We start from the raw sequence: 15,860 nt of genomic DNA, 5'->3' as shown, positions 1-15,860 counted from the left end.
CTCTGCCTGCCATGCTCTTCTTTCTCCCTCCTGGCCATGCTAATTGGATCACTTTTTTCTCTCAACACTCTTCCATCATTTCCTTGGGAAGCATTTTTGTCCCCTCATTCAGACAAGGTCCCTTTACCTCATGTCAGAAACTCAAATTCCTACAAGCCTTAGGCGGGTTCTACGGTGTTCCCACTGTGCTCCTTTGTCCTGATTTCAGGCATGTCCTCTCTCATCTCCTTCAATAAATTGTTATGGGAAAATGGGGGCAGCTACAACTAAAACAATGATACCAGAACACTTTTTAACACCATACCCAAAAATAAACTTGAAGTGGATTAAAGACCTAAATGTGAGATCTGAAACCTTAAAAAATCCTAGAAGGTAACTTTCTCTGACATCAGTCATAGCAATATTTTTAAAGATATGTCTCCTAAGGCAAGAGAAACAAAAGCAAACATAAAGTATTGGGACTACATTGAAATAAAAAGGTTTTGCACAGCAAAGAAAGCCATCAACAAAACAAAAACAAACAAACAAAAAAAACAACCTACTGAATAAGAGAAGATATTTGCAAATGATATATCTGATAAGGGGTTAATATCCAAAATATAGAAGGAACCTATACAGTCAACACTAAAGAAACAAACAATCTGATTAAAAAATGGGCAGACAGGGGTGGGGGGCACCCGGGTGGCTCATCTGTTAAGCCTCTGACTTCAACTCAGGCCATAGTCTCATGATTCATGAATTTAAGCCCCACATGTGTGCTCTCAGAATAAACCCTGTTTCAGATCCTCTGTCTCCCTCTCTCTCTGACCTTTCCCCTTCCCTCAAAAATTAAATGTTTTTTTTTTTTTAAAATGGGCAGAGAAACTGAATAAGTATTTTTCAAAAAAAAAAAACCCAAAAACAACCACAGATGGCCAACAGACACATGAAAAGATGCTCAACATCACTCATCAGCAGGGAACTGAAAATCAAAACTACAATGAGATATTATTTTACACCTGCTAGAATGGCTAAAATAAAAAAGACAAGAAATAACAGGAGTTGACGAGGTGGAGAAAAAGGAACGCTTATGCACTGTTGGTGGGAATGTAAATTGAAGAAACTGCTGTGGAAAATAGGATGGAGACTCCTCAAAAAATCGAAAATAGAAATACCATATGATCCAAGAATTCCACTATTGTTTACCCAAAGAAGATTAACATACTAATTTGAAAAGATATATGCACCCCTATGTTTATGGCAGCATCACTTATAACAGCCAGGATATGGAAACAACCTAAGTGTCCATCAATAGAAAAAGGGACAAGGAAGATGTTATATATATATATATATATATATATATATATATATATACTCAGCCATAAAAAGGGTTACGATCATGCCATATGCAATAACATGGATGGACCTACAGTATATTATGCTAAGTGAAGTAAGTCAGTCAGGGAAAGGAAAATACCATATGATTTCACTCATATGTGGAATCTTAAAAAAAAAAAACCCAAATGAATAAATGAACAAAAAGCAGAATCAGACCTCTAAACACACAAAAAAATAAACTTATGTTTGTCAGAGATATGGTGGGGGGTGATGAGGGGAGTCAGAGATATGGATTTCCAGCTATGGAAAGAATAAGTCATGGGGGTAAAAGTGACAGCATAAGGAATACAGTCAATGCCATTGTAATAGCCTTATAGCTACACTTGTAGTGAGCATAGCATAGTGTATAAACTTGTCAAATCACTACGTGGTACACCTGAAACTAATGTAACATTATCAATTGTACTCAAACAAAAATCACACACAGGCAGAAGATAGACCCATTTTCTTGACTCAACTTGCTGAGCTCAGCCTCCTTGCATAGACAACAGCCACCATCAATTCCCCTCATCAGAACCCATCAGATATTGGAAGTCCCCCTCATGTCTGTGAGCTCCAGCTAAATATGGGACCAGCCCTACAGGCTCCTGATCTAAAGGCACCTAGGGGTGCCTAGGAGGCTCAGTCGATTAAGCGTCTGACTTCAGCTAGGGTCATGATCTCATGGTTTGTGGGTTTGAGCCCCGTGTTGGGCTCTGTGCTGACAGCCTGGAGCCTGGAGCCTGCTTTGGATTCTGTGTTTCCCTCTCTCTCTCTGTTTGCCCCTCCCCCACTCTGACTCTGTCTCTCTCTCTCTCTCTCAAAAATAAATAAATGTTAAAAAAAATTTTTTTTAAAGGCATCCAACTAGCTCAGGTAGCACTGATAAAGGGAGTTGGGGTTGAAGAAAAATTGAAAACGGAATCTCAAAGAGATGCCCATGCATCCACGTTTACAGCAGCTTATTCACAATAGCCAAAAGGGGGAAGGAAACAGATGAATCGGTAAGCAAGGTGTGATATAAGCATACACAGTGGAATATTATCCCCCCTTGAGATAGAAGGACGTCCTGGCACACACTGCAACATACATGAAGCCTTAAGGACATCATGCTAAGTGAGATACTCTAGTCACAAAAAAGACAAATACTGCATAATTCCACTTATATGAGCGGCCCGGAGTAGTCAGAGTCATAGAAACAGAAAGTAGGACGATGGATGAGGGAGGCAGGGAGGTGGAGGGAAATGGTGAGACAGTGTACAGTGGGTGCAGAATTTCAGTTTCACGAGAGGAAAAGAGTTCTGGAGACAGGTGGTGGGGACGGTCGCACAACAGTGTGAATGTACTTAATGTCAGCAAACTGTGCAGTTATAAACAGGACTAGGACGGTGAATTTCATGTTATGTGTATTTTACCAATTTAAAAATCCAAAAAGATAAACGGGCAGGTTGGGGGTCAGTGATAAATAAAGCTAGTGATTGCTTTTGCAAATAATTCAGCCTCAGAAGATGAGTCATATTTTCTGCAGGACAAATGGAGACAGGGAAGGGTACTTCAGACAGAGGGATCTGAATAAGCCAAGGTATAGAGGGAACTAGGTGTCCCAGACATGGGACAGGAGGGAGTTTAGAACAAATGAAGCAGAAAGTCTTGCCTGGGAACATAAAATCCAGGACTTGAAATGCCATACTAAGAAATTATAAATTCAAACAGAAGACAAGAAGGGGAATGCTTTTTAAATATCTATCTGTCTGTCTGTTTATTTATTTATTTACTTATTTATTTTAAAGTAGTTTCTAGACCAACTTGGGGTTTGAACTCACAACTGTGAGATCAAGAGTTGCTTGCTCTTCTGACCGAGCCAGGCAGGCACAATGACACTGTTTTTTCTTTTTCCTTTTTTTAAACCTAATGGGGCACTGATCTCTTTTGCACTGCTGGTGGGAATGCAAACTGGTGCAGCCACTCTGGAAAACAGTATGGAGGTTCCTCAAAAAGTTAAAAATAGAACTACCCTACAACCCAACAATTGTACTACTAGGTATTTATCCATGGGATACAGCTGTGCTGTTTCAAAGGGACACATGCACCCCAACATTTATAGCAGCACTATCAACAATAGCCAAAGTATGGAAAGAGCCCAAATGTTCATTGATGGATGAATGGATAAAGAAGATGTGGTATATATATACAATGGAGTACTACTGGGCAATGAAAAAGAATGAAAGCTTGCCATTTGCAACTGGAGGGTATTATGCTAAGCGAAATTAGTCAGTCAGAGAAAGACAAATATCATATGACTTCACTCATATGAGGACTTTAAGAAAGAAAACAAATGAACACAAGGGAAGGGAACCAAAAATAATATAAAAACAGGGAGGGGGACAAAACATAAGAGACTCTTAAATATGGAGAACAAACGGAGGGTTACTGGGAGGGGGGGATGGGCTTAATGGGTAAGGGGCACTAAGGAATCTACTCCTGAAATCATTGTTGCGCTATATGCTAACTAACTTGGATGTAAATTAAAAAAATAAGTTAAATAAAAATTTTAAAAAAGAATACACTTATCTCGATGAGCAGTAACATGTGGTACTGTTGAACTACTACATTGCACACCTGAAACTAATATAACACTGTATGTTAACCACACAGGAATTAAATATATATATATATATATGAAAAAAATCTAATGGGGCACCTGGGTGGCTCAGTCAAGCATCCAAGTCTTGGTTTTGGTTCAGGTCGTGATTCCAGGGTCGTGGTATCAAACCCCATGTCAGGCTCCGTGCTGAGTGTGGAGTCTGCTTGGGATTCTCTGTCTCTCTCTCTGTGTCCCTGCCCTCTTCCCTCACAAATAAATTTTATTTTATTTTATTTTATTTTATTAATTTTTTTTCAAATAAATTTTAAAAGATTTTAAAAATCCTTCCATATGACCTAGTATGTGCCTAGTGTACATATCGTATGTTTCTTGACAGCTGAGTGAAGGTAATTCTGGAAGGCTCTCTGAACCTTTAGCTCTGCCAGTGCATTCTTCTGAATGTCTTTTGTAAGTCCCCATACGGGACTAGTCTCCTTCCTCTCTGCTCCCCCAGTTTCTGGCTCTCGTGGGGTTCCATATTCACCTGTACCCCAGACCTGGGGAGCAGAAGTGAAGTCTGCCTTGATTTTGTGTTCCCAGCATCCAGGACACAGGCTAGCACACAGGAGGGGATAAATGCATGCTTATTGAAACACATGCTAGCACATAGTAGGTATCAGTGCATGCTTACGGATATGGACTACAGATGAGTCCCCGAATTAGGGGTGCCTTTGCTCTCTTCTTTCAAACCCAACTGAGACTGAGAAAAACAAAATCCCATCTGGTCTGTAATTCCACAGAGATTAAGGGAGAGAGAGGTCTCAAGATCCCCAGCTGTAGTTTAAACTGGCCTTTCTGCTTGCCTACTGGCTGTGAGGATGGATGCAACTTGGCAGAGCCCAGGCAGGAGCCCATTCAGAGTGTGCGGTGGATGAAGGTGCAAAGTGGGTCCATTGAGGTAGAGCTCCTTCCAGGCCGGGGGGAATTCAAGGAGATATCCTCGTCTCCGACTGCTGAACTCATCCCTGAAAATTCTGTCCCCAAGTGGATGCCCAGATCATCTGATCACTGACCGGAGACCCTACGGAGGGAAGAAGACTGGGTAACACTCACCTTAGTTGAGCTGTTCTGGTAAGGAGACTGGACAGATCTTTGGGGGACCAGTGGGAAGGAAATATCAACATGATGGAATGGTACTTAGGGCACATCGGCTCTGTGTCACTTGCTTTGCTGAGTGGTACTTGTGTGATCTCCATCAGTCGTCCCAATAATCTTCTGTTGTAGGAATAAGTATATTGTACAGATGGAGAACTGAAGGTCAGTAAGAGTAAGTACATGGGCTTGATTTCACATGAGCCGGGTCGAGAGCTGGAGCCCAGGTACGTCTGATTTTCAAGACTGAATTATGTCTCTCGGGGACGATTAGAAAAGGATGGCTGGGTTGGAAGCTGGAAACCTCCCCAACTAGCTGGGTGACTTTGGTCAAAGTTGGGTCATACCTTGATGTCCTTTAAAAAATTTGTTTTTAATGTTTTTGTTTATTTTTGAGTGAGAGAGAGATACAGAGTGTGAGCAGGGGAGGGGCAGAGAGAGAGGGAGACACAGAATCCGAAGCAGGCTCCAGGCTCTGAGCCATCAGCCCAGAGCCTGACGCGGGGCTCGAACTCACGGACCGCGAGATCGTGACCTGGCTGAAGTCGGACGCTTAACCGACTGCGCCACCCAGGCGCCCCACTTTACCCATTTTCTAACTCAGAATTCTACTCATCCTTCAAGGCTCAGATGAAATGTCAGATCCTATGTGAGGTTTTCCTAATCCTTCCTTCTAGGAATATTATGTCATCAAACCCCTACCCTAACTGATTTTTGTCTCCTCCTTGTTGATCGCCTCCTCTAGCTAGAATGGATTAGATCAACAGGTGAACCCTGAAATCCAATATAGAGGTCATAACAAAGGATAGCTTCCCTGCACACATTCGAATGTGTGTGACTGCTTTCACACAGACAGACAGCACAATCTAGAGGAGTGATCACTGGCTTCAGAATCAGACAGATCCAGGCTTGGTTGCTGGGTATGCCGCTAACTACCTGTGTGACCTCCACGTCAAGTTTCTTTGCCTCTCCTAGCTTTAATTCTTCCCATGCAAAATGCAAAGCATAACACCTCACTCACAGAATGGGGGCAACCCAGATTAATGAGATAATGTGCGTATCATGAAGATAGTGCCCATATTGGGATGACATGTTATTTAGTAATAATAATAGCTAACAATTAGTGTTTATCGTGTGCCAGAAACTTGGCACAGGGCAACACCACAAGGTAAGAACTAAAATCATTCCCAGCTTGCATGTGTGGAAACTGAAGTTCTAGTAAGACATGTAACTTGTGCAAAGTCTCATAGCTATTAAGCAGAAGACCTGGTATTCAGAGTTGGGTCTATCTGACTCTTATTGTTTATTTGTTTTTAATGTTTGTTTACTTTTGAGAGAGAGAGAGAGAGAGAGCGAGCAGGGGAGAAGCAGACACACACACACACACACACACACACACACACACACACAGAATGTGAATCAGGCTCCAGCTTCTGAGCTGTCAGCATAGAGCCCCACATGAGAACCATGAGATCATGACCTGAGCCAAAGTCAGATGCTTAACCAACTGAGGCACCAAGTGCCCCATAATTTTTATTTGAGTATAGTTGACACAGAATGTTACATTAGTGTCAGGTGTATAACATAGGGATTCAACTTCTCTGAACCACCTGCTGTGTTCCCAAGTGTAGCTGCCATCAGTCACCACACAACGCTATGCCAATGTCATTGACTATATTCCCTATGCCGTGCCTTTTAGTCCCATGGCTTACTTATTCCATTACTGGAAGCCTGTGCCTCCCTTTCCCCTTCACCCCTTTTGCCCACCCACCCCCCAGCCCCTTCCTTCTGACAACCACTATTTTTTCTCTGTATTTATAGGTCTCCTTCTGCTTTTTGTTTGCTTATTATTTTGCTTTTAGATCCCACAAATGAGTGGAATCATACGGTATTTATCTTTCTCATATCTGACTCTTATGTAATAGTGGAGATGTTATTACATGCTTTGGGATGAAGACAATTACATCTATCTTTTTTTCATAAAAGGCTGTCAAGTGCCAGACAGGCTAAGTAACTTATCCAAGTTGCACCGATAAGAAAGAATCGGATAGAAAACTCCTCTGGATGGGGCGTATCTTGTTCATCTCCATATCCCCACCGTGCCTAGCACAGTGTGCAGTACTTTGCTGATGCTGGATAAATGTTTATGGGATGAAACAAAAATCCTAAATAGCCACTGTGCACTCTGCTTCTGGGCTGAAGAATTCCAGAGTGACCTTTGAAGTTAAATTGATTGTATTTTATGTAAGACGAACAAAAAACAAAACCTATTGGCATCTAAGGTGACTGGCTATGATGTTTGATATGTGGGATACTTTGTAGCAGAAGTGAGTCTGGTGCAGGCACAAAGAAAGGGATTATTAACAGAGGCAGGAGCAGAGAGAAAGTGGGTCGTGGAAGAGAAAAATCTGGTGGGGGAGGGAGCACAGACAGAATAGAGCAGTGGAGACGTTCTTGTTTAGTACCCAGATGAGTTTCACCATTTGGTGATAACAGGGCTTGTCTGGAGAGTCATATCCAGGACCACAGACCCTTTTTGGGAGGGGGACTGCTGTGGGCAGATATAATGTGCTTGTTTTGGGACTGGACACTGTTCCAACCACTATCGGACTGGGGCAAACAGACCTCAGCTGAGCCTTGGCTGTGTTAACCTCATTGCTACATTTAATCTTCTCTGAGGTTAGAAGTGTCTTCAAGGGAATTGAGACCCAGGGTGGTGAAGGAAGCAGTGGAATATGGCTTCAGAATGCCAACCTAAATTGAGCATCACCTCCATGATTTGTCAAGGTACTTGAGCAATGTCTTATACTTTCTATGCCTCTGTTTCTTCATCAGTAAAACAGAGCTAAAAAAAAAAAAAAAAGCTTACCTCACAGGGTGAATGGGACGATGAAATAAGATCCAGCCTATAGAGTCTTTGTCCAGGATCCCAACGCCATATGGAGGCAACAACTCGACATCTGGGATTTTGGAAAACTCAAGTCCATTTGAACTATGTAACCGTAGCACCAACCACAGCCCTTGCACCTGTATAGGTATTTTCAGTTTCCTCCTGCAAAAACCAAGGATATCAAACTGAGTCCCTTCAAATGACCCTTTCAGTCCTAACATTCCCTTCCCAGACTAGAAGACTAATTTTCTTTTCTTCTTTAGCCAACATGTTTCTTTTTAAATTTTTTTTTCCAACGTTTATTTATTTTTGGGACAGAGAGAGACAGAGCATGAACGGGGGAGGGGCAGAGAGAGAGGGAGACACAGAATCGGAAACAGGCTCCAGGCCCTGAGCCATCAGCCCAGAGCCCGACGCGGGGCTCGAACTCACGGACCGCGAGATCGCGACCTGGCTGAAGTCGGACGCCCAACCGACTGCGCCACCCAGGCGCCCCTAGCCAACATGTTTCAAAAAATAATCATAAAATGAAAATTTCACCCCAAGTCCCAAGAGATAGAGAAGAAAATAATGAGGTGGGGTCAGCCACACCTGGGCAGTGGAATCTGTGTTCTACTCCCAGCAGTTGGAAGGCTTTGAGGGACACAAGTGGACCCTGTGATCCTCAGTTCCCACATCCATACCATGGGGACATTGGTGATTACTTCTCAGTGTTGTGATGAGGATAAAATAAAAGCAAAGATCTCCTGACACAACATTTGGCAGTTGGTAGATGTTGGAAAATGGGGATTATTGTAATTTCTAGTTTTCACTCTGCACTCAGAACCCGGGTTTATTTGTGAGGCAAATAGGGATCGGAGAGGTTAAGTGACTGGCTCTTAGGGAGGCAGTGGCCCATCTAGGGTTCAAAGATATGCCCGTTTCATTCCAAAGAAGATCCCTGTGAAAGGAAGAAGCTCGGTAGGACTAGAGTAAGCATCATCTGTGCTGTGCAGCTGGGATAGATGTAGGGCGAGGCTGTGCCAGGAAGGCTTTGCGACAGAATGAGACACACGTGGCTCTCAAACAGACTGAGGGTATGTTTCATAAGCAATGCAACCTCATGCAAAGCCCTGCTGGGTGGTAAAATTGGACAGAACTGGTTTGAAAAAAAAACCCAGTGTCCTTACTTTGTACTTGTAGCCTCTGGGAAACTCTGTTTCTTCGTCTTTAACAACAAGGAAAATGACACTTGCTTCACGGGACATTGAGCAATGAATGAAATTGTTTGTTAAAAGGACCCAACCTGGGCACCTGGGTGGTCCAGTCAGTTGAGTGTCCGACTTCAGCTCAGGTCATGATTTCACGGTTTGTGGGTTCCAGCCCCGTGTCGGGCTCTGTGCTGACAGCTCAGAGCCTGGAGCCTGCTTTGGATTCTGGGTCTCCCTTTCTCTCTGCCCATCCCCTCCTTGCATTCTGTCTCTCTCTCTTTCAAAAATAAATGAACCTCAAAAAAATTTTTTTTAAAAAAACCCAACCTGGACATACATATATACAATAAATACTGCTTCCATCTTTATAATAAGATATGTTGGGGGTGGGGAGGATAGAACCCCCTCTATAGAAAATCAGGCATCAAACTTCCATTGTTTTTTTTTTTTTTAGAAAATTGCTGTACCTGACTCCCTTCTCTAATAAATGGTGGTAAGTTTCATCAATAAATGTCATCAAATCAAGAGAGGAATCTCAGAATATGGAGATAAGCATTGTTCTCTATGCCAAAGGACCAGGAGAAGCACCGAATTTGTTTTTATTTATTTTTTATTTTTTTAAGTTTATTTATTGATAGAGAGTGCACATGAGCAGGGGAGGGGCAGAGAGAGAGAGAAAGAGAGAGAGAGAGAGAGAGAGAATCCCAAGCGGGCTCTGTGCTGTCAGCACAGAGGCTGATGCAGGGCTTGATCTCATGAACTGTGAGATCATGACCTGAGCTGAAATCAAGAGTCAGTGGCTTAACAGACTGAGCCACCCAGGTGCCCCTATCTGCTTCTTCTTGAGACAGAAGAGCAGTGGGTGAGGGATGAGGGCCACAGACACCCCTCTACTCCTCTCTGTACTAGTGTTTGGGACTGACAGTGGTGCTGATTTGGGAGATAGAAAGTTCGGTGTGGTTTTCACGTGCTAAATAAAGCACTCCTGTTTGGAGCAGAAGCATCTGGCTGGAGAACAGTTGGCTGGCAGATCAGTGCCTGGAAGAACACTGGACGTGTGGCGGATGCCAGCAGGTGCAACAGGACTAGCGGCCGTGCCAACCCTCCCAGGAGATGGAGGCATGTGTGGGCTGAAATTCTGCTTGCACAGCCCCCCCTCATCCTCCTCAAGGCATTGGCCAGAAGGGACTCCCTCCCTTTCCTTTCCTTATGCAACCCCCACACTATTCCGTGGGAGCCAATATCATTCTCCCCATTTCACAAAGGGAAAAACTAAGACTTGGGTGAACTCAGCAATGTGCTGATGTAATAGGCTGACAAGGCGGGGTTTCTGATCCCACGGTGAATGTTCTCCCAAACACACCACATCACCTCCCTTCCGGATCAACAGCCATCAGAAATTGAAGGGCACCTGGGCAGAGTCCCAGAGTTCCCAGCCAACATCGCCTTCTCTTTGCTGCGGTACCTGCTGAGGAGTGTGATGCCCGAAGTCCAACTCTGATCCTATGTGCATTGAATAAACGTGTGTCAAGAACCTATAAGGTACCAGGCAATGCACTCCTTTGCTGGGTCCTGAGGTTAGAGCTGTGAGCGAGATAGACCCCATCTCTTTCCTCAAGAGGCTTACAACCAAGTTGGAGAGACTTTGCATAACTCAACAAACATGCAAGTAATCCTATTCATTTACTCATTCAATTAAATTTTTTTTTAACGTTTATTTATTTTTGAGAGACAGAGTGTGACTAGGGGAGAGGCAGAGAGAGAAGGAGACACAGAATCCAAAGCAGGCTCCACCCTCTGAGCTGTCCACACAGAGCCCAACCAGGGGCTCAAACCCACGAACTGCGAGATCACGACCTGAGCTGAAGTTGGATGCTTAACCGACTGAGCCCCCAGGTGCCCCTCATTCATTCATTTTAATCCCAGTATTAACATACAGTATTAGGTTTCATGTGTACAATACAGTGATTCAAGGTTTCCATCCTTACCTGGAGCTCATCACAGTAAGTGCACACCCTCATTCCCTTCACCTATTTCACCCATCCTCCCCCACCCCCCCAGCAACCTCCAGTTTGTGCAAGTAATTTAAACTAAATAAAGTTAACAACAATCACCCTGGCGCAGAAGTAATGGGTTGCAGGGATAAAGAATAATGACACGGGGTTTGACAGGGGATTTTCTGAGGATATGACATTGAAAAACTCATGCCAAGAATGTCAAGGATTCCCAGACATGGGAAACACAAGAATGGGGAGAAAGATGTTCTAGGATGGAGAGACTTCATGTGGAAATGCTTTAAGGCTGGAAAGACCTTGGAGTATTTGAGGGGGTGAAAGGGCCTCCATGGGGCTACAATGGATGTGAGAAATGGTGCTGTTATGTGAAGTAGTCAGCAAGGATCGGAACATGGGGGCTTGGGGGCCATGACAGGACACATGATGCTTATTCTAAGGACACTGAGGAGTGTATCAAGGGTGTTAAGTAGGTGATACAACAACGTGGAACCAGAGTAAGGCAAGCTGTAGAGAGAAAGATGTGCAAAATATTTTGCAGATGTATTTTATTCTTAGATGGAGAGGCCCTTGGAGTTGGGCAATGTGACCAGAGTCCAGGAGTTTGTCTTGTTGGGTTTGTCCACAAGGCCAGACATAAGGGATGTCCTGTTTGCCATCTTCCTGACCCTCTACCTGCTGACCCTCCTGGAGAACACGCTCATCATCTACCTCATCTGCAGTCACATCGAGCTCCACAAGCCCATGTATTTCTTCCTGGGCAACCTGAGCTGCCTGGAGATGTGCTACGTGTCCGTGACCATGCCCAGTCTGCTCGTGGGGCTGTGGACTGGACCTTACCATATTTCCTTCACAGCCTGCATGACACAGCTTTTCTTCTTCATAGTCCTCATCTGCACGGAGTGCACCCTCTTGGCCTCCATGGCCTATGACCGCTACGTGGCTATCTGCCGCCCACTCCACTACCCACTGCTCATGAGGCCCCAGGTCTGCCTGGGCTTAGCCTTGTCCTCATGGCTTGGGGGGCTGTTGGTCTCGGTGGCCAAGACGACATGCATTGCCAGCCTTTCCTACTGTGGCCCCAATATCCTCAACCACTTCTTCTGTGATGTCTCCCCTCTGCTCAACCTGTCCTGCACCCACGTGGCCCTGACAGAGCTGGTGGACTTCATCTCTGCCATCGTCATCCTCTGGGGTTCCCTTCTCATGGCCATCGCCTCCTATGTGGCCATCGGGAGGGCTGTGCTCCACATGCCGTCAGCCGCTGCCCGCCGCAAAGCCCTCTCCACCTGTGCCTCCCACCTGGTGGTGGTGGGCATCTTCTACGCAGCCACTCTCTTCATCTACGCCCGTCCCAGCCGCATAGAAGCCATGGACCTCAACAAGGTGCTGTCTGTCATCTACACGGTGGTCACACCCATGTGCAATCCCGTCATCTACTGCCTGCGGAACAGGGAGGTCCAGGCAGCATTCTGCAGAACCCTACACCAGTCCTGAAGCTGACGAGCAGACAGGCCATGGGGGAGATCTCAAGTTATCAATACTTTTCATTTTTTTTAATTTATTTTTATTTTTTGAGAGACAAAGAGAGACATAGTGTGAGCAGGGGATGGGGCAGAGAGAGAGGGAGACGCAGAGTCCAAAGCAGGCTCCGGGCTCTGAGCTGTCAGCACAGAGCCCAACGCAGGGTTTGAACTCACAAACTGTGAGATCATGACCTGAGCCAAAGTCAGATGCTTAACTGACTGAGCCACCCAGGAGCCCCTCAATACTTTTCATTTTTATTGAGATATAACTCACATGCCATACACTTCACCCTTTAAAATGTGCAATTCATTGAGTTTTAGGTATATTCACAAAGTTGTGCAACCATCGCCACCATCTAATTCTACAACGTTTGCATCACTACCAAAAAAATCCTGTACACAATAGAAATCACTCCCAAAGCCCAGCCCACTAGCTTAAAAAACTGTAAGTCTTCTTTGTCTTTATGGATTTTCTTGTTTTGGATACTTCATATAAATGAAATGATATAATATGTGGGCTTTTGTGTGTCTCCTTAAATTTAGTGTAATACTTTTGAGGCTTATACATGATATAGCATCTAGCAATATTTCATTCCTTCTTAAGGCTAAGTAATATTCCATTGTATGGAAATACCACACATTATTTACCCATTAGAGTACAGCTGTGTTTTCATGCTTAAATGCAGTGTGTGTCTATATGTATACAGGGAAGAATTGGAAAATCGATACTACAAAATGTTCATAGGGATTGCCATTATGTGGAGGAACTTGGGAAGGGTTTGCTTTCCTTTTCATTTTGTTGTGTTTTGTCATTTTTTTGTGATAAGTATGTGTTGCTTTTGTAATAAAGATGTATTTTTTTTCTTTTTGAACTTTACTTATTTATTTTGAGAGACACAGAGATAGCACGAGAGGAGGAGGGGCAGAGAGAGAGGCAGACAGAGAATCCCAAGCAGGTTCTGCGCTGTCAGTGTGGAGCCCAGTGCAGGGCTCGAACCCATGAACCGTGAGACCATGACTTGAGCTGAAACCAAGAGTCAGATGCTTAGTTGACTGAGCCACCCAGGCTCACCCTAAAGATGTAATTTTTGGACTTCAAGATTGTGGAAGATGGTGGCGTAGGAGGACGCTGGGCTCACCGCATCCTGCTGATCACTCAGATTCCACCCACACCTGCCTAAATAACCCAGAAAACCACCAGAATGGATTCTCAGAGCCAAGTGTAGACAAGAGGCCCACAGAAGAGGGTAGGAAGGTCAGAGAGGCAGTGCGCACTACACGGACTGGTGGGAGGGAGCCAGGTTGGTGGAGGGGCAGCCCGCCCTGCAAGGCAGAGCCCCTGAATTCTGGCTTGCAAAAGTGGAGGGGTTGGACTCTGTGAGTTCTGACAGCCAGCGGGACTTAACATCTGGAATGTTATAAGTCAACAGCTCTGCCTGGAGAGTGGGAGGGCTAGAGGACAACAGGAGGGAGAGTTGTTGAGCTCCAGACGACAGAGCTCAGCTCAGTGGGGGAACAAAGGCACTGGCCAGCGCCATCTCCCTCGCCCATCCCCCAGCCAAAATCCCAAAGGGAACCAGTTCCCATCACGGAACTTGCTCACACCCCGCAAATACCCAAGCTGTGATTCTGTGGATCCATCCCTCCGATGGGTCTGCCTCCCTCCTGGTGCCGCAGGGCCCCTCCTGAAGCAGAAAATCAAAGGCGAAGCAAGCTGAGTCTGCCTCTCCTGCCCCTGCGCCCCTTGCGGATCCACCCCCCCCCCCCCCAATACGCCAGATTCCATAGAAGCAGCACCACAAGCTTGGCAGTGTGCAAGTAGCCCAGACAGGGGACACACCACTCCACAGTGAGTCCTGCCCCTGGGAGAGGGGAAGATAAGGTACACACCAGTCTGACTGTGGCCCCAGCGATGGGCTGGGGGCAGACATTGGGTCTGACTGCGGCCCCGCCCACCAATGCAAGATACTCCAGACAGCACAGAGGAAGATCCCTGCAGTTCTGCGCCACTCCAGGCACTATTCAAAATGACGAAATGGAAGAATTCTCCTCAAAAGAAACTCCAGGAAGTAGTGACAGCTAATGAACTGATCAAAAACGATTTGAGCAATATAACAGAAAATGAATTTAAAATAATAGTCATAAAATTAATCGCTGGGCTTGAAAAAAGTATAGAGGACAGCTGAGAATCTATTGCTACAGAGATCAAGGGACTAAGAAACAGTCAGGAGGAGCTAAAAATGCTATAAATGAGCTGCAAAATAAAATGGAGGTGACCACGGCTCAGATTGAAGAGGCAGAGGAGAGAATAGCTGAATTAGAAGTTAAAATTATGGAAAAAGAGGAAGCTGAGAAAAAAAGAGATAAAAAAATCCAGGAGTATGAGGGGAGAATTAGAGAACTAAGTGATGTGGTGAAACGTAATAATGTATGCATAATTGGGATTCCAGAGGAGGAAGAGAGAGAAAGGTGCTGAGAACTTCCCTGATCTGGGGAAAGAAAAAGGCATTGAAATCCAAGAGGCACAGAGAACTCCCTTCAGATGTAACTTGAATTGATCTTCTGCACAACATATCATAGTGAAACTGGCAAAATACAAGGATAAAGAGAGAATTCTGAAAGCAGCTAGGGATAAACATGCTCTAACATATAAAGGGAGACCGATAAGACTCGTGACCGATCTCTCTACTGAAACTCAGCAGGCCAGAAAGGAATGGCAGGAAATCTTCAATGTGATGACCAGAAAAAATATGCAGCTGAGAATCCTTTATCCAGCAAGTCTGTCATTTAAAATAGAAGGAGAGATAAAGGTCTTCCCAAACAAACAAAAACTGAAGGAATTCATCACCACTAAACCATCCCTGCAAGAGATCCTAAGGGGGATCCTATGAGACAAAGTACCAGAGACATCACTACAAGCATGAAACCTACAGACATCACAATGACTCTAAACTCATATCTTTCTATAATAACACTGAATGTAAATGGACTAAATGCACCAACCAAAAGACATAGGGTATCAGAATGGATAAAAAAACAAGACCCATCTATTTGCTGTCTACAAGAGACTCATTTTAGACTTGAGGACACCTTCAGATTGAAAGTGAGGGGATGGAGAACTACCTATCATGCTACTGGAAGTCAAAAGAA

At 44.5% G+C, this 15,860-nt stretch overlaps 1 protein-coding gene across 1 annotated transcript; it reads left to right on the top strand.

The window, feature by feature from the left end:
• The first annotated feature begins 11,742 nt into the window (after positions 1-11,742).
• On the top strand, positions 11,743-12,681 carry LOC123577927 (olfactory receptor 5). Its single transcript, XM_045440371.1, has one exon. The coding sequence runs from the start codon at positions 11,743-11,745 to the stop codon at positions 12,679-12,681; it is 939 nt and encodes a 312-aa protein (XP_045296327.1).
• Positions 12,682-15,860: the final 3,179 nt, after the last annotated feature.

The sequence above is a fragment of the Leopardus geoffroyi genome, chromosome E2 (assembly GCF_018350155.1).
Source record: "Leopardus geoffroyi isolate Oge1 chromosome E2, O.geoffroyi_Oge1_pat1.0, whole genome shotgun sequence".
NCBI lineage: Eukaryota > Metazoa > Chordata > Mammalia > Carnivora > Felidae > Leopardus > Leopardus geoffroyi.
This window is presented reverse-complemented; position numbering and strand designations above follow the sequence as displayed.

Excerpts from the sequence above, each read along its gene's own strand:
- LOC123577927 (XM_045440371.1), top strand. The coding sequence starts at position 11,743 with ATGGAGAGGCCCTTGGAGTTGGGCAATGTGACCAGAGTCCAGGAGTTT.